The 18,781-nt window shown below is 37.9% G+C and overlaps 1 protein-coding gene across 2 annotated transcripts in view; it reads right to left on the reverse strand.

The window, feature by feature from the left end:
• ATAD2 (ATPase family AAA domain containing 2) overlaps window positions 1-18,781 on the reverse strand; it is a 40,738-nt gene that overhangs the window by 13,212 nt on the left and 8,745 nt on the right. The window contains exons 4-19 of one of the 2 annotated variants that reach the window (XM_052787599.1): window positions 18,611-18,764; window positions 17,188-17,281; window positions 16,114-16,198; window positions 13,055-13,168; window positions 12,475-12,583; window positions 11,358-11,477; window positions 10,342-10,450; window positions 10,003-10,118; window positions 8,537-8,711; window positions 7,807-7,895; window positions 7,300-7,459; window positions 5,789-5,879; window positions 5,044-5,358; window positions 3,677-3,803; window positions 2,100-2,283; window positions 370-555 (exon numbers count right to left, since the gene is read on the reverse strand). In XM_052787599.1, the coding sequence (XP_052643559.1) occupies window positions 370-555; window positions 2,100-2,283; window positions 3,677-3,803; window positions 5,044-5,358; window positions 5,789-5,879; window positions 7,300-7,459; window positions 7,807-7,895; window positions 8,537-8,711; window positions 10,003-10,118; window positions 10,342-10,450; window positions 11,358-11,477; window positions 12,475-12,583; window positions 13,055-13,168; window positions 16,114-16,198; window positions 17,188-17,281; window positions 18,611-18,764 (2,228 nt within the window). The remainder of the gene's footprint in view (window positions 1-369; window positions 556-2,099; window positions 2,284-3,676; window positions 3,804-5,043; window positions 5,359-5,788; window positions 5,880-7,299; window positions 7,460-7,806; window positions 7,896-8,536; window positions 8,712-10,002; window positions 10,119-10,341; window positions 10,451-11,357; window positions 11,478-12,474; window positions 12,584-13,054; window positions 13,169-16,113; window positions 16,199-17,187; window positions 17,282-18,610; window positions 18,765-18,781) is intronic. The other variant, XM_052787598.1, reaches the window with a different exon arrangement.

Consider the following 18,781-nt stretch of genomic DNA (forward strand, 5'->3'; position numbering starts at 1 on the left):
TTCAGTAAAACTATCTTTCTAGTAAAAATATCTTTTTCCCATTTACATTTCAAGCACCGTATATTCTTGACTAAGTACATACCTAACCATCTTGAAGTCACTACAATTATTGTCTGAAGTAAGTTTATACATGAGTGTGTGAGAAGAGAAAAAAAGTTGTGTCAATGTCAATCTCTTTACTCAGAAAACACTTTAGACAAGTGCTTTCAGCATTGTTTTGTCTAAACAAATTTTAAGAGACCTGGTTAGGGTGCCTGAGTAATAGCAGTATGAATTTGCTTAAGAGTGCACAGTACTCCACTGCTTAAAGGATTTATAAATTAACAAGAAGTTGAATAAAAAAGTAAAAAAAAGTATCGACAGAAATACCTCTTTCGGGAGATCTGCGTGATGCACATCAGATGTTGCAAGCAGCAAAACCGGAGCAAATGTTGGAATGTTCTGCAGTAGCATTGTAAAAGTAGCTTTCAATGTAGTTCCAACAGCCTCCCACCACAAATGGATATGTGGGATATAAATTATACTTGGTGCTGTTCTTTGAGCTTCTCGCATCAACTGGTAAAATGAAAGCTTGCATAAGAAAACTAAACCATGCAGAATAGGCTAATAACTAACTACGTATCAGTCAAACTATCTTACAAAATAGGAGTACATGAAGCCAAAATATCAAAACAAACCAACAAAAGAACAACTTCTTAACAGTAAGGTAAAATTTTCACTTTGACTCAAATGGAGACATTGCTACACAGACAGAAACAGACCTGAATCTCTGCCTGATTTCAAAACTACTTAGGTGTAAGATAACTCCTAAACAGCCTCACAACTCAGCTCGTGTGTTGGTGTGCCTGAAAAAACAAAACTAACCCTTCAGCAAGATGTATTAGTCTGGGTAAATTGCTACACGACTGCAACTACACCATTTTCAATTCAGAGCGGGCACATATCCAAGTCAGTCTGAAGCACAGTTTGAACAAAGACCTACGTGAAAAGATGAGGGCTGACATTGTAAAAGAAGTCTGGTTACAATTCATAATTTCAAGTACATTGTATAAGAGGTGACCAGTCTTTAGCCTGCCTGAGTAGCTAAATCACTTACAGCCTCTCATTACCAAAGGATCCATCAGACCAGATTACGTGCTTTGGAAGACCACACGCCATTGCCTACAGATGGTACCTCAGTCACAGAAGACAACATGCACCTACCACATGAGGGAAGTGGCAACAGTTCTTTCACATGATAAATTTCTTCGTGCACCCCTTCAGATTATCAATATTCAGGGAGTTCCTGTCACAAGATGGGAAGCGCATGTGCTATATCCAGGCAGTGACTAGATGTGGTAGTTACATGACCGCAGATGCAATCATCACGTAACAAAAAAGGATTTGTTCCTCTTACATGACAAATGAGTATCCAATCATGTAATGTGTCTGTCCTTACTTGTACAGCTCTCAAGTGCTTCTACTAAAGGTCAAAATATTTTAATACAGTGATGCCAAACAACAAAATGGATTTCCTGCCTAAAAGTAACAAGGAAAACAGCTTATATTTAATTTTCCTACTTAAGAAAAACACACCAGTGTACAAATATAAGTGTTCCATGAATTTTAACGCTTTTACTGTATATACTGCAGCAGTACAAGCTGTATATGTATATGTAAAAAGAAACACTTCTTTTCCCAAAAACCTTGATTGCCTTGCAAATATAATAAAAAAGAAGGCTACAAAAAGTGCATGACGCAGTCAGGCTGATGCAAAGCCATCTACTGGGAGCACAGATTCTTAAAAAGCAATGAAAAAAACTTTCTGGATCCCACCAAGACCAGCAGGATTTCTTGCCATAAAGAAGAGTTCATTAGCAGCACCTCCCATCTTACTGAGCTGCTAGCAACATCCTCAGTGTTTAATTTGGAATGGAAAATATGGCCTTGTATAACAACCTTATTCGGTATCACTCGATCTAGAAAAGTGGATTTTCAGACAGAAGTAAACAATAACAGCACATTCAAACCAGGCCACCTCCATTAACAGTGAATTTTGCTTACTTTACTAGTTTATATACAGTTCATGAATCCTATGAGATTAAAGAGAAAAAAGACACCTGTGCACATGTTTCTTCTGGTGACGCGATGCTAACAAACAAAACGGATAGGTCTAGTGTATAAACTGGAAACTTTTCCAGGGCATGTATTACTGCAGGTGCCAAATGAGAAGTTTGCCCGTATCCTGGCTCTCCAATTAGTAAGAACCGTGGCCTGCAAGATGTTGGCTGGTAATAAGCATTTCTAGAACAATAAGAAGAAAACAAGTTTAAAAATGTTAAGTGATGAATAGGCACACAGATGTTAAAGGGTTTTTTTCTGTACACTTTTTTTTTTTTAATTGGTAAATACTCTCCATATTCCAGCAAATAATAAGCTGGTCTGTGATCAGGAAGACTATCAAAGCCCATTGTCTTACAAACTTGTACCATACCTCCTCTAAGAAATCCTGCCAATCCCCAGCATGTCTGCTATTCGTTTGGCTGGGTTAAGTAAGAGCTCTTAAATCCCACGGGGGACTGTCCAGCTAAATACACAACAACTGGTCAGTAACCTGATATGGGGGAGAATAGCAACTCTCTCAGCACACACCAATCTGGACCTCTTCACCGCCCACACCAATTTTCAGTAGGTCTTAAGTTTAAGTGACGGTGAGATCTCTACATCTATCAAGTTTAGCTGAAATTTGGCCGTAGTTACTGAAGATGGTGGGAAGCAAGGAGCAGAACAACATTTCTAGAGAAAAATTATTGTAGGCACTGGAACACATTACCTGTTATCTGAAGAATTACACAATTGGATTGGTTAAATTACAGCAGTACACTAAATATGTATAATATTTATATTTATTTTATTCAGTCATTCTAATTGTTTCACTTTGAATTGTGTATTAATTTCCTAGTAATCTTGCTTTACTAGCATAAAACACATTTGTGAAGAGCATTTGTTTTTTCTACCACAACACTGTTGTATCTTTACTGGGTGAAGTCAAAGATCCTAGAGACCTAACCAACCGCAGCAGGTCAGAAGATTTTCTGGACAGCACAGCAATAGAAATTGAGAAAAATAACTGATGTAACAGTGACGACAATAATCTGTTTTTCGACTGTTGGCTTATATGACTTCCACATTAAAATGTCAAAAGATTAACATGAACTTAGTAGGTTAAAGGTACAAAATGCAGACATCGTTTAAGTTTTTCTCACAGTGTTTTAACACACCATTTCTCAATTTTGTGGCTGCTACATAATTCACTACTGGTTTAACACTCTTGGAAGGTAGAAGGGCATAAGACGGCTACACAAATCCATAGCGTTTTTTTAGCTAGAAGGACAGACAGTACATTTCTTCAGTCCTGAGTCTGTCAAGGAATACCATGGATTAAATCACACGTTCTAATAGTCTGTGGACCACTTTGACTTAGGAAAAGAGGGCTGCGCCATTCAGTTTGATGGGTTATGGCAGTGTACTCTCTTAGAACATTAATACTCAGCTGGATCTTCACACTTACTTCTTGCAAATACTGATCAGCCCCCCCCCCCCCCACTTCACTCCTTCATCTACCACCCCTCATGCCAAAACTGTTTACAGACCCAGCCATCTTAAAAATGTAAACATAAAGGGGAAAGACATTTACCTGCTAAAATTGAGGAATTTTTCCTTTTGTCTACCAGGCATTTTATGCGTTGGGTTGTCTTCAAAGATTGATAGTGATTCCTCATCACTGTCAATTGCGTCATCTCTTAAAATATGATTTAAACTGTCTGAAAGACAAGAGAGATTTGTTAACTTTCCTGAATAGTCCATATCTCGCTCTCGCACTAATACGGTTTCTAAATCAGTGCTGGAAACCCCTTATCTTGTATTTCTTCATTAAAGGGCACGCGCTGAATGCTATTTTCTGAAGAGTTCATCCTACCACAGACCTAAGGAGATTGCACAAGTCTCTACAAAGCTGTCTTAAGTCCCATGATTTGCATAAGGTATATCTCTCCATTGGTGAAAAATTGGGAGTTTTTTTTTCCTTAGAATAAAGATGATTAGGAACAACTTCTGTAGTACACAGACGCCTGAAAAACCCAACAAGGCCATAGACTTCCATTTTTCTAGGACTAGTGAGAGTCAGAACATACAGACCAACACATCTTCTAAATAAGGCTCCTCAAAGATCACCAAAGGAGGAGATAATGGAAGGCAGACAACAGAGAGAGGATGCAATTACCAGTCTCCTAGCTTCTCTGCTTTTATTTTGTTGGTGGATTTCTGCCTCTATTTTACCAATGCAAATTCATCTCCCAGCTCTAGTCGGAGTAATACTAGCAGGATATTCTCAAGGGATTAGCATAATAACTAACCACAGATCTCCATTAATCAGGAGTGGAGTGAGTTTATCAACTTATTTGCTCTCACCAACTGACAGAGTAAACCTGATCAAGGGTGACGCAGTCAGGAAGGTAAGCTCACATATGCTATGCAAGCCAAGCCCCCAGGTATACACTACTAAAACATTCTGATCTCACGTGCAAGTGTATGGTGTGATGCACAAACATTTAAATTAAGAGACTATGGTTAAAAATCATGATAGCTAAAACAGTATTTAGCTTAAACCACTTATACTTGTATTGTGGTCCTGACAGTCTTCAGATAGGAATTAGAAGCATTCATGTAAAAATGCCCTTCTCCCCTCACTTAAACATTTATTTTGAAGGAGGTGCCTCATACATTAAACCTTAGATCCATCCCTACAAATGATAAATATGTTAGCTACTGCCAGAAACAGGGTGATCTAGTAGAGAACGCATAGTTCTCTACTTCATATTGTAAGTCATTCACAGCTCCCATCCAGCACTTCAGTTTAGAATCCAGAATAAAAACGATGCACGACATTCCTGAAATAAAGGTGTGCACATGCGTATTGTAAAATTCTACAGTCGTTACAGCTGAGAGGTTTGTGTATATTTTTGCTTTGACAGCATTTTTAAGAAGTGGATGTTATCGTTATACCTTGCTGTTGGTCTTTCTTTAGTGCAAGCTCTGCATGGGGAAATACTCTCTGCAAGGCTTGTAAAATTCTTGCTAGTGTGTTTTCAAACAGTGGTTTTGAAATAGGCGATAGCGCTTGCCCAGGTGAAGCTACAGCCCTCTGTGAAGCTGGAACAGTCTTCTGCATGGCCATGACAAAATCCTTTGCTGTTATTTTAATAGAAGCGACATCTAACTGCAGTTTCTCGCTACTTTTGTATATCTGAGGATAGCGGCGGCGCAAAGCACAGAGGGCAGCTTCAGCACATAAGGATTTAATATCAGCACCACAGTATCCTAGTAAACAAAACAAGAATCAAATGTTATGTCAGTCTCAGATAAGTCAAAGGCAAGGTTTCCAAAGTGCAACACTGAAAGACTTTGTATGCAGCCAAAAAATAACAGATAAAGAGAGACTTTAAAGAGTTACTACACTGCAGAGAAGTTTTGTTATGTGGCTCGCAACCTGATATCCTGCGCTTATGAAGCGGCCGCCTAATCAAAACTTTGCTCCTGAGGAAGATGCCCAAAACCCATCCAATGTTCTGAGAGACAAAAAGAAAATTCTAAGAAAAGAAACATCAAAATTTGTTTGCTCCCAAGGCATGCCAGCTGCCTCACTGCCTCGGTCTGTGGCAAGGCACAAGAGCTTGGGTACTGCCTGGTACAAGCTCAGATTCCTTAGGACTCAATCACATGCAGTAACTCATTTTGTTTTCAAACTTACCAACACACTTTTCAGCTAGCTCTTCAAGAAACGTGTCCAATGGTTTAGGGGTCCAGTCTCTTGTGTGAATCTTGAAAATCTCTTTTCTAGCCTGGAAATAAAATGGTTGCATTTTAGTATGTACTAAGTTTTCTCTTCAAAAAACCCAAAACAACACAAACCCACAAACCCCCTCACATTAATACAAATACTTTTCTTATCTGCTAAACTTTTCAGTATTTTAAAGTTCACTTAATACGCTCTCTGCTTTTTCAAGGAGGAAATTTAATAATTCTTAATTTGTTACATTAAACTCTTTCTGGAGGCCTGCAGTGAAATAAAAGGCATTTATAGCTTCCGTAAAAAGTAATTCTCCACAAGTATGAGACCTAATGATCACGAGGAAAAAATTGTAGTAAAAAACATATCTGCAAATCGACATTTTTCATCAAAGAAAATTTTCTCAAATTTAGCAAAATTTCATGGTGACACTGTCATTAGTTCATCAAATTTGCTCTTCTGCCAGTTTCTTCAAGGAAAACAGTCCTAGCACTACATTTCAAATTGCTACAAAGAAGAACAATAATTATGACAGAAAATGTCAAATGTTGCCTGTCTCCATCTCTGATCTTAGCAAGACTTTCATTTAAGTATTTCCGGGTACACACATTAATTATGGCAGATTTCTAGAATTCTTCATGGCACCTCCTCTCCTGTTCCTGAAAGCAGGTAAAAACTGGAGACAAATGTTTGTTTAATACACTGTTCAGTGCACTTTTACTAGCCTTCAATCCAATAAGCATTTTATCCTTTTTCCAAAAAGTGCTAATAAAAGAAGTATCAGTGATAGCCAGAGAAAAAACACAAAACCACAAAACCACCTGTGCAGTGTACTTCACATCTTTAGCCAACTCCCTATTAATAAGCACCAGTAAGAATGTCAGATCTCAAAATACTCAAAATATGTCCCAGGATACCCAGCCTGGGAACAATCCAACACAGGTACATCCACTATCCATTCATAAACCAAGAACAGAGAGCAAGAGCACTCCAGGGTGAAAGTGCCTAAGTGGATTAAATAAATAAGCAAAAATGAACCACTTTAGGAATGAAAAATTTTAATTTGCTCTAGCACCAGACTTGATAATTTTTTGTTAGCAAAAAGGAATTCTTATGTGCATACCAGTTCTTTCATTTTCAAGATGAGATAGCAGTAATTTATAGCCAATTCATACACTCATTCTTTCTTAAACATTTCAGTGACTAGCAGCATCCCATCTTCTTGGCTGGTCACAGTGAAACCAAAACTAATTATAGAACTAACTACTTGTTGAAATCATCTTACTCATACATATTCAGTACCAGATCTGCCCTCCACAGTACAACACAGTCTCTCCAGATATCCCTCTTTTGTCCAAGTTGTACAATACTGGTTTCAACTTTAACTGCTCCATGATACTGCATTGTTACACGGTTTTGTTATAAAGATGGACTTTGCCACATTAGCATTAAGGTTGAGTTTAAGTTCTGACCTCTTTATTTGGCAAGCTGAAGAGGAACTCTCGATCAAAGCGTCCAGGTCTTCGTAAAGCAGGATCTATGGAATCCAGTCTGTTGGTGGCTCCAATTACCACAATCTCTCCTCTGCTGTCTAAGCCATCCAGAAGTGCCAGAAGTGTTGATACAATAGAGCTAACAGAAAAATACAATTTTCATTCACTGGTTTACTAAATTTTGTTATGTTCTACATGATCTTTTCCAATAATCACTCAAAAAGGACAAGCTTTTAATTGATGAGATGCTGATTAGTGAAAGACTCATTTTAAGACATAAAAAAATAGATAAGGTAACACAGGCCTTGTGCTGATATCAAGCTTAGTGAATTGTTTTCAATTACTGTTTAAAAATCATCTGAAATTTAGTAGCATTGAATTACTAGTTTTCAGGATAAATGAATGTGTCACATAAAGTTAAATAGGCTGTGGTTGTCTTTTCACAAAGATCAAGCAGCTTCTATGTAGGTACAAAAAATGTACTACCTATGAATTTGGTCTTGTTTACTGGACCGTACAGGAGCAAGACCATCTATCTCATCAAAGAAAATAATTGAAGGTCGCATCTGGTAGGCCTAGAATGAAAACACAGGAATATTGATGTAAGTAAAACAGCACTATTTTAAGGAGAAAATGCATGAAAAACGGTATGGCTGGAAAGTCACTTAAACTAGATTTTTCACACTAGCATCAGGGATCTCTACTAATTGATCTAATGGAGTAAGTGGCACAAGTAACAGAAGACAGCAGCCTATGTCAACCCACTGAGACTGGGTGACAGGAAACAAATCATAGCAGTAGTTTTTACAGCTATTTGGCAACCACCGAGAACAGAGCCGGGACTTAATTCAATTACAGATTCTGGAAGCAAGCTTCTGTTATGAATTTAAATGACCATGCTTTCAGCCTGCATCTGTTTCCCTCTGATCTAAAGACACCATCTCTGGCCTCTTGAAACCTTTTTTGTGGCTTTTTTTTTTTGAGGAAGGGAGCAGGGGTCTTGCTTTGTGAGGTTTTCTCATTTGTTTTATTAATCTTTCACAATACATCTCAACATTCAAGCCCCTAAAAAAACCACTAAAAAAGGAAACACTAACCATCCCATTTCAGTGGAAGGAACTGACAAAACATGAAAAGGAGCTAGGTCTTAAAAATACTGACCACAGAAAATTACAGTTACAACTCAGACACAACACATGGCACATTTCAGCCTTACCTGATCAAACAGCAAACGAAGCTGTCGTTCAGATTCCCCCACCCATTTACTCAGGCAGTCAGCACCTTTTCTCATAAAAAAGGCTATTCTCCTGTCACCTTGGCTACATTCATTAGCAAGTGCACGAGCAACCAGTGTCTTTCCAGTCCCTGGTGGACCATAGAATAGACAGCCTCTGCAATTAAAAAAAAAAAAAAAAAATCACATAAGAAAAAAATAATGGAAAAGTACCTATTACAACCCCCATCCCTAAAACACACAATTCTTCTCTCCTAAACAAAACACTTCATGTATAAGACCATGGTAACAGCTGAAGTGTGAGAAAAGTCAAAACAGATGAAAATTTTGTGTTCCTACACAATTCCACAAGGCAGCAAATGAAACGAATAAAGAGGATAACGCAGATGTACAAAACCTTGAGAAAAGATCATAGAAAGACACTTCCAAAACTGCCAACAAACTAACAGCGGTGGTTACAGCACGGTGGAGCCAAACAAGAACAAACTTCAGCACAGAATCTGAGACTGAGCTCACTTATAAATCACCAGTTCATTTTTCAATGATGCACTGCATATTCATTCTTGTTTTCACAAAAGGCAAGATTTGATAGTGAAGCATTTCATTCTCCCTTAAAAAGCTTTAAGTTACTGCATTTGGTCTCCCAGACCATCCACTGCTGATGTTAAATGAGGAGGAAGTCTAAAGCTGGGAGGGTATTTTGCACTTCCAGGTAAATACAGCCTTCAATTAGAAAAGCTAATACACTGCTGTTTCAAAAAGAATTTCAATGAATAAAGAAGCAAAACACTGAAAGATTTTCTTTTCATTATTTGTAATACTTTTAAAGTTACTGAAAGCAAAGAATATAAAGTCATATTTCAATACACCATGACTGAGTTTTGCTGACCAAGAACATATAAAGCTAACAATTAACTCTCTAATAATTTCATTTAATAACACAGAACTAATTTAGCTGTGTTAGACATGGACAGATTCTTATTTTAGCCCAAGTACAACAAACACTGCAAGGTTCTAGTTGCAAGTCCTATCAATTGTAAAATTGATACATGAGCACCTTGGGGGGGCGGGGGGGAGAGTCAGTGGGAGAGACAACTGGACTTCCAAGCAACAAATTAAAGTTGAATACCAGTAGATAATTCCTTCCTGCTTATAAACCAATCAAGTTGACATGTACATAAAACTAAAAACAAAACCACCCCAACCCCACCCTTTAAAGGCAAGACACTTTTAAAGTATATTCTCACAACACAATAAATCTTTAAACCTACATATATTCTGGATTCTATCCAAGATTTTGACATTGAAAATTTAAGAAATTGCTTTTTACTACTGCTAAAAACCCCATCAACACTGCTGAAAATTTTGAAGAATGGAAACATATTGATACCTCAGTTGAATATTCTCCTGAAAATAGGTGAATTATAGTTTTAAACAGTGTCTGTTACCTTGGAGGTTGGATTTTGAATCTGTCAAAGACTTCTGGGTAGAGCAGTGGAAAAACAACCATCTCTTTTAAAGCAGAAATGTGGTCAGAAAGACCACCCACACCATCAAATCGTACCTAAAGATAAATTCAACAGAACACATTTTATATGTTAAAGAAAGCTGCAATCTCGGTAAGGTTCCATCAGAAATTATATGTCAGCACAAAGGAAACGTTCTGTGCAATTCTCAGATTGCTTGAGAGAAAACTGTAAACCAAGGTAGTTGTAGATGGCACATTATTGAAAGCTTCTATAAACACTGGAAACATCTCACTGACACAATGAACTAAAAATACTTACCAAACTATCTATTTGCATTGGATCAACATCAGCCAGACTTGCTCCAATTTTCATTCGATCCTTGTGAATTCCCTTTAACTCATCTTTCCGAAAGTTTAGTGGAAGACACCTGATTTGAATTAAGGAGAAAGAGAAAGGTAATTTCTAACTTCAGATGCAGATTTCTGCTTTTATAACGATGGCAAGTGAATGCAGAAGACCTTATGAATAAGCATAAACTTCCTAAATAGTTAAATATTCATTCAAATTGTTTTATACTTAATGGCCACGAGTAAATAAAGGAAAATGGTCACTGCATACATTAAACTGAGTTAATTATTTTAAGAACTCTTAGCACTTACGAATATCCATACCAGTCGACACAGCACATACATGAATGCAAGTTATTCCGTATGTGGAGACCAGGAACTGACCTTGATTTGTGTGATGGAAGAACCCCCCAAAACACACTGGCATCTTTCAAGGATTTTTTGCTTCTACATTCAAAAAGTTACAGCCCAAGGGGATACTTATTTCAGTGTGGATTAACATTATAAAGGCAGCCCACCACTGCTGGCCCTTCCTGAGGACTTTGGGATGTGTGTTCCAGAAGACACACATCTGAAAGACATTGGGCTGAAAACTTATTTTTTAGATTGTTAGTAAAAATAGTTTTTCTAGAGCATTTGTTAAGTAACAAAACCTCTGTCATTTCCTCTATAACATTTTCTGTTATGGTGGTTTTCTTTCTGAATAAACTACTGTAAAGGAGAGCAGCAGTAGAATTTTACATTAAAAGATTACATAAAAGTGTTCCTCCCCGCACTCCTGCCTAGAAATCAAATTGCTTATTAAAAATCAATTCTAAAAATCCAATTTTAGGGAGTCCAGTTACAGTTGTCAGTATCAACAGATATGATTAAATATTGCCACAATTTAGAAAGTCTACAAGATGAAGAGGATAACACTTCACGGTTAGGCAGACGGAAACTCCTCCCAAGTAGATCCTCCCTCCCCTATTCTCCAATTTCATTAACCTTCTTAAATTTTTGTTATGGCTGTGCTTCCTATGTCTCTCAAAACGCTCTTCATCATCAGATGAGGATGGTGAGGAAGAAGAGGATGTGGAATCACTGTTGTGGGCTGCCTGCTTCCGTCTGCAAACATTTAAACAAACAAGTAAAAAAATGAAGTACACACTAAGTAATATAAAAATTTAAGTGAATTCTATCTCAGAATTTACCCTGAGATCTAGTAAGTTTCCAGATCATTGTACTCCTTATGAATCTGATTTCAAAGTACTTTACATGATTTTCCTTGTGACAGTAAAATTTAATTCTTCTTAGGAAGGTAAAATGTTTAACTATTTTGCAAAGAAATTTCATAAACAAATTACTCATTTTGTCCAATCTCTCTCTCTCACACACACACAAATTGCGTTTCAATTAGCATTATGTATCCACTCTGTGAAATATAAACCTTTTTAACTTATTTAAAAATTTGCTTAAAAAAATCCTTCCTTCCCTAACTGTCTGCTTTCAAGGATGCTAAACAAAGTGCTCACATCTAGCAAGAGACCACATTCTCCATGCTCTAACTGCTTCCAGGATCCAAAACCCCTTTGTCATTGCTATTGCAATTTATAATTTATGATTTCATTTAGCATTTTTCTTGTTTAAGCAGAGTTTCATACAGAAACATTAACTGATTCCAAAGAGAAACCAGAATCAGTATTTGAGTGATTAAAAAAAAAATAATCCATTAAAACTTCCACACAGGCTCTCCCTCTAATTATATTATCTTCAGTTTTAAGAAAGTAATTTGTATCCTTCAAGATTAAGTAGTCTAAGATTTTCAGAGGGAGATTCTGGCTTCAATTCCAAACAAAAGAATTTCAGTTATACAATCTCAGCCACAACCTCCATAATCACCTTACCAGTAACCACAAATACTGCATTTTTAAAAAGTCTAATGGCTAATAAAAACTGTAGCCTCCCCCCATATTTGTTTTCTTTATACCCTTAGACCACCACAGCAATAATCATACTATTAATCTGTAATTACCACCAATCCAAAAACCCTTGAAAGCATTATTCAGTAATGTGAGTGACAGCACTATTGATAAATAAGAACTGTCACTACCCATACACCAACCTGTTAGTTCTTTTGCAGCAAGAGCCTTGTGACTGAGCACTTCTAAATGAGTGTCTCTCTCTGACAGGTGAAGACCGGCCCGAAAAATAAATCTTACGTTGTCTTGGTTCTGTTGAAAGCAAAGAATTTAGAATAATTTTACAAACAAGTTTAAGAGAAAGCAGGATAGTGAAAAAGGTAGAAAATGTGATGTGTTTCACCCATCTCTAATTTCAGGGGAAGTTTCAAGTGATTGGGGGGGTGTGATTTTTTTTTTTAAATCAGTGCACAGTAGAAGTGAAAAACACACACCTGCTTTTTAAGAAGAACTGAAAACCACAAGAGTAAGATTGTCAATCTGTTTAATTACTATTTTTTCAAGGATACATAGATCATTTTTTAAAAAAAAAACAACAATAAGTATGCCAAATGGCAAAGAAATATAACATGCACAGGATATATGCATTTAATAAAATTTACTTGCAGAATGAAGGTAAGAAATTTAAATAGAAGTTGAGTGTGTGTATATATTTTCATTAAAAAAAAAAATCTCACCTATACGCAAGAAATTAGCTCTTGAGAGAAACTGCACATAACCTACTTTCCAATGGAGCTTGATAGCGCTCAACAGTTTTCCTCTGCCGAAAGTCGTAACGCTTTCGAGTGTCTTCACCATCCTCATCTTCTTTCTCTTCACTTTCTCCTGAGGAAACTACTGTACATCGATATAGCATTCAACTGTTTAAGTACGGTTGCAAATTATATTAAATTCAAAATGCACTACACAGATGCCTATAGGTTTTACTATTACCTTCTTGTTAATGACACAATAGATCTGAAAACCTGCAAAACCTTAAGACCAATTTATGCAAGACACATTCCAGAAATTATAAAACACAGAGGAGCATACATATAGATATTATTCTGTCCTCGCTGAAATTGCTGGATGACTTCTCATCGGTCTTAGTAACAACAATTCTGTCATCTTGCTTAGTTAAGATGCGGCTCCTACAAAAACCACTATTTCAGAAAGTCATTCCTTGTTATTTTGAGAAACTGTTTCACGAAGATGTTTTTAATAGTCTACAGTGGTAAGACTAAGCATGGTAATCTAGCTCCAAGTCCTAGCTCTGCCACAGATCACATGAGCAATAATGGGCAAGTCACAGGTTAGAACGTCCCCAATCAGAAAATGTCAAATGCATACAGTTTATGCCACTAGCTTCTGTAAAGTAACTTGATGTTTTTTCATGGAAGATGGTAAGAATGCAAAAACCAGAGTATAATTATCTAGCAGGTTCTTAATAATACCCTCTCACATTAATACCTGGACACCAGATGAGGAATGTACATGCTCTGTTCACATACCTGCTCACTAAAATTAAGTAAATTTTATTCCTTGGAAAGCATTACCCTTTTTTTCTTCCCCCCAAAAGGTCGCACTGCTTTCTGAATGCAAGATAAGTTGCATAAGATATATAGACAGCACATGGAAAACTGAAAAATTATTTTGGCATCACTGCCATCCCCAGTCCTTGGTACTCCAACACTCCTGTCACAAAGGCATGATTTTCTCCGCTTCTCTGCTCCTCTAGTCCTTCCCCTTGCTTCACTCATCTTCTTTACACCAACACACTTTCCCCACTCCTTCCTGGCATGCTTTTCATTATAAAAGTATATTTTTTTTTCTAATGTAAAATTCCAGAGTTTTCACTTTGATCACAAACTAATTGCCCCATACTCTTATTTCCCATTCAATATAGTATTTGTAGTTACTTTCTACAAGTCTCTCATGTACAACAACCTGAGATCCACACACTTGAACCAAGCCACATAGCTCCTCCCTCTAGATTGCCCATGCCTTGTATTAAAGCTGCTCTTACTAAAGGCTTGAGTTGATATTCTCCTAACTAGGTCTCCAAATGATGAGTCAGCTGTCCTTCTCCATTACCAGTCAAATGCCCTTGGCACACTTGATCATGTTTCCTTTTGTCAATGCCTTGCCCTACATTGGTTTCTTTAGGTCAGCCTCTTGCTGGACTCCTCCTGTGGCTCCAAGTGTTTTCTCACGGCTCTACAGGGAGGTCTGATCACCGAGGCACATGCCTGGGAGCCACAGGCTAGGTCTGAACTAACATTAGGCCACAGACTGTTCTCTGGCCTGTTCATGATTAGGAACAAGATCACCCCAGTGCTCATTAACACCTGGACATCTAGCTTGAACCTCTCTGTAAGTCTTCATTGCCAGCGGTCAAACCTTACACAGTCTGTGTAACATGTACAAGATACCACCCTCAGTGGGCACTGCATAAATCACCTCTTATTCAAGTTCTGATGGTCTGATGGTCAGACATGTGATCAGGCACAGGGCACGGTCAGTCAAGCATACTGACCAGCAAACTATTTACATGTGACCAGCCCTTTTTATGCTCTTGACCCTCTATTTTCCCACTCCTATTCCTCCCAAAATCACCTAAATCCCTCCCTTGTCCCACCTTTGGTTCCTGCCCTAAAGGTCCCATACTGAGTCCTGCGTGAACTGCTTTTCCCCTCCATCCCACAATATGTCCCACCCCTAGGCAATAACCGCTTAGCCCAAAAGGCGATCTGGAGAGCTCCTCCTGATGATTCATCCAGATGGGTTTCACGCCTGGACACTGGGGCTGACAGCTCTGCTGAGACAGCCCTGGGAGGGGCCCAGACAAGGTGGCTGTTCCTCCTTGATTTGAGTCCTTGATTTGGGTCCCTGCCTGCCATTGTGCACCCCTGTGCTCCTCTGGGCTTGTGCAGATAGGACTTTGATGGGCTGATGGCCCTGGGAATAGCCCAGCAGGGTATTATTTGGGGTCCGCCTCCTGCCACTGTCTCTCTGAGCTCCATTGTGGGTGCGCAGAGGAGGTCTGTCACAAAATCTAACCCTGATCAGCTCAACTACCACCACATCCTTTTCTGTCCTTAAGTACACTTTCACCCCATTCTGTTCCATCCAGAAAGCTCCTACAAGGATCGTTGGATTGACTGCCTTAATCACAACTATCATTCTCCTTAAAACCTTAAAGTTTTTCCCCCTCACTTCAAACGTAAAGTTAATACAGCCTTTTACGATTTAACCTTATTCCTCATGTTATTTCTCACTAAGTACAGGGATGACAGGTCCTAATTAGAGGCCCGGACAGCAGGACAGCAGCTTCCACTGACGACCTGCTAAACACAAAAATGAACAACACTATCTTCTCCCCTGCTGATCCTCACGCTCAAGAGGAGCTTTCCATACACATCTGGCAGCCTACCTTACTTCCTGAAAATTCTTGCTGTGCTGCTCATAACCGTGAAAACTGTCATGCTCCTGCTGTAGCAAGATCACTCTTTCTCGTTCTGAGTAATACCATCAATTTCTTTGTATTCCCACCTGTCCACAGCCATCTGTTGCCTTTTATCTTGTAAGCATTTTGGAAAAGCACTGATTTTCTTTTTCCTCTGAATACCTGTTCTGAGCTCACTACAGTACAGCCCTAGAGTCCATGACTATGGCTTGTAGTGTCAACAGCAATACAGATTTTTTTAATAGATGAAAAAACCCCAGTAGTTCAGCTCATCTCAATTGTTTAAGACAAGGCTTTTGGCTAGAGCATAGTAGAGAAAATTTAAAACAGAACTAACCTACAATGTCACCTTGATTATCAGCTATTTCTTCATCAGCTCTTTGGATTTCTTTGTTTCCTCGGGAGTACATATCAAGGTTTTCCTAATTAAAAGAAACAAGACGGATCAGTCACAAATATGCAGAAAACCTGACATGGGCATATTTGGTGCCTATATAGTAACATCAAGGCACTCCATATACACAAAAGATTAAATTAATGTACAGGAGAAAATAGGAACGTCATTCTGGCACCCAGGATTAGTAACAAGAATTTCTGCTCTAAAATAGGGTTTAGTACATGTGATAGTTAAATACTTATCTAGATACAAAACTGAGTGTATCAATTAATCACAAGTTAATAATCCAAGAGCATGGCAGAACCCAGGAAAAAGCAATTCCTAGCAGACAAAAAAAAATTCATACGGGCATTTGAGAGATGATATACAAAGTACTATGGACAATTCTGGTTTCATTAAAAAAAAAAAAAAAAGGAATTCAGATCTAAACAAAAAACTATGAAAGCAGGCTATGAAGATGTTTAAAAACTGAAGTGCCTGCCATTCAAAAGGACAGCAGAAGAACTTAATTTAATAGAGCAAAACTAAGAGTAAATACGATTGCTGTATATAATTTTAACATAAGTTCCTCTAGGGACAGAGCACTACTTAAGCTCACAGGCAAGGCTGACACAAGAACAAACATAGATAAAGCAGACATCAATGAATTCAGTTTTTAGTAAGATTTGAAGTGAAAACCCAAGCCCTGAAACAGCTGTTTGTAAACAGTGTCCATTCAAAAATCATAAGGCAATTCAGAAAGCGTAGTATAAGACATGTATTTCAGCATATCACTGCTATTTCATGTCTTCTGAAGAAGATATTTCCTCCACCCTTAGAGCGTATATGTAGCACGACCGTAACAGTAAAATGTTAAATTATAATTAGAGAGCAAAAACAAATGTTATTTTACATTTACAAAAAATGTTACACTATTTTTTGGAGGAAGTTATTTCAGCTAAATTAACATTACAAATAAACAATTTCCCTATGTGAAATACACTACTTATACAAAAATAATAAATTAGTATCTACTTCTGTGTCATGGAACACCCCAAGGTCTTCCATCATTCGCCGTCTACGCATCTTCTCCATGTCATCCATTTTTTGCAAGACTGCTTCTGCAGTACTAAGATAAAAAGTTGACATGTAAGAGCAAAGATAAGCAAGTACAAAAAACCCCATTTAAAACAGTACGCATAACGAGTATGACATTTTAATATAGTATGCACAAAGCAAGAGTCATTGACACTTAGCCAAGTTTTTAAACACTACTTAAAAATTAGGTCAAATGTTTACTTTTTTATAGAGAGATCTAAGAACAAGCGTTTGAGGATTTGCAAACATACACTGTTTTCAGGTTTATTTTCCCCTCTTGCTGAACACAGTAAAAAAAAAAAAATCTGTTTTACTAGGAAAAAAAGAATTCTTAAGATCGTAAGATAAGTAAGATAACAGAAAGAAATTATGGCAATTTTTAATAGCACTTAAGTTGCTCTGCATGGTAGCATTAAATATCCCACTGCTGTTACACTTCGCAAACCTTTTAGAAAACAATGTCAATTTGAGCTTCGCAAAGAGAATTAAGCCATGGACAGACAGGCAGAAACACTAGGACTACTTCACTTTGGCTGTAACCAACTTTCCTCAGTATCTTAACTCAACCGAGCGTTATAAAAATATTTGTAAGCATGGAAGAAAAGTTAATTAAAAATGAAGGCACTTCTGATGCTAAGAAAATTGATTCAGAGGGCAAGTTAAATCTACTGAAAGTCACAACATCAAGTGATCATTTTGGTTTACAAGACAACACATAAACCCACCCATCCTATACATCAAAGATGCTCTAGTATGAAGATCTCTCCACAACTGGCAATCCCAAAATGAAGACACCAGTGGCCAATTTAAACACTGGCTGTGCCCAAATTCTTCACACACAAAGCACCTTCCAAACACATCCTCCCGCACACACTCTCAGACCTGAAAGTCTTAAACAGCCACAAGCACCTATTTCCAAAAAACTCAGGTTAAACAGCTTGGCTGCAAAGTACAAAGGCCCACACCTTACATAAATCAATATATTAACAATAATTACAGGACATACCGGCAGAGGCAGCAGAAGAGGAGGAGACCTTACCGGAACAGCAGCAGTAGAATGTTAGGAGCAAACTCTAACATTCCAAGAGTTCCGAGCCAGGCAACCCTGGTGGAACTCTACTACTGAAGGCAACTGCAGCCCAGCAGTTATCACAAGGACACATCATATACATAGGGTAACGTAGGGAAGTCCCAGCCTAACCTCTGAATACATTTAGCTCTTGCTGCAAGGAATAACAATACCTTTTTCTGTTGTCAAAAGAAGGAGAAAGTCCCTAGCCAATGTTATGCCATAGCACAGAGACTTGCTAATAAGACTCATTTTAGTAGGTTTGCAAGGTGATGAAAAAAAGCCACTTACTTTGTTATAAGTTTGTCAAACAAAACAGATTGATTTGTAGTGGTATAATGACTTTGTCGAAGTCTGCAGCTTCGGCGGACCTCCAAATCCCCATTTTCTTCATGGACTTGTTCTGCAGCTTTTGCATCAGCTCTGGTTTTCAGTGTTCTGGTGACTAAAATGCATTAATAT

The sequence above is a fragment of the Harpia harpyja genome, chromosome 5 (genome assembly GCF_026419915.1).
Source record: "Harpia harpyja isolate bHarHar1 chromosome 5, bHarHar1 primary haplotype, whole genome shotgun sequence".
Classification (NCBI taxonomy): Eukaryota; Metazoa; Chordata; class Aves; order Accipitriformes; family Accipitridae; genus Harpia; species Harpia harpyja.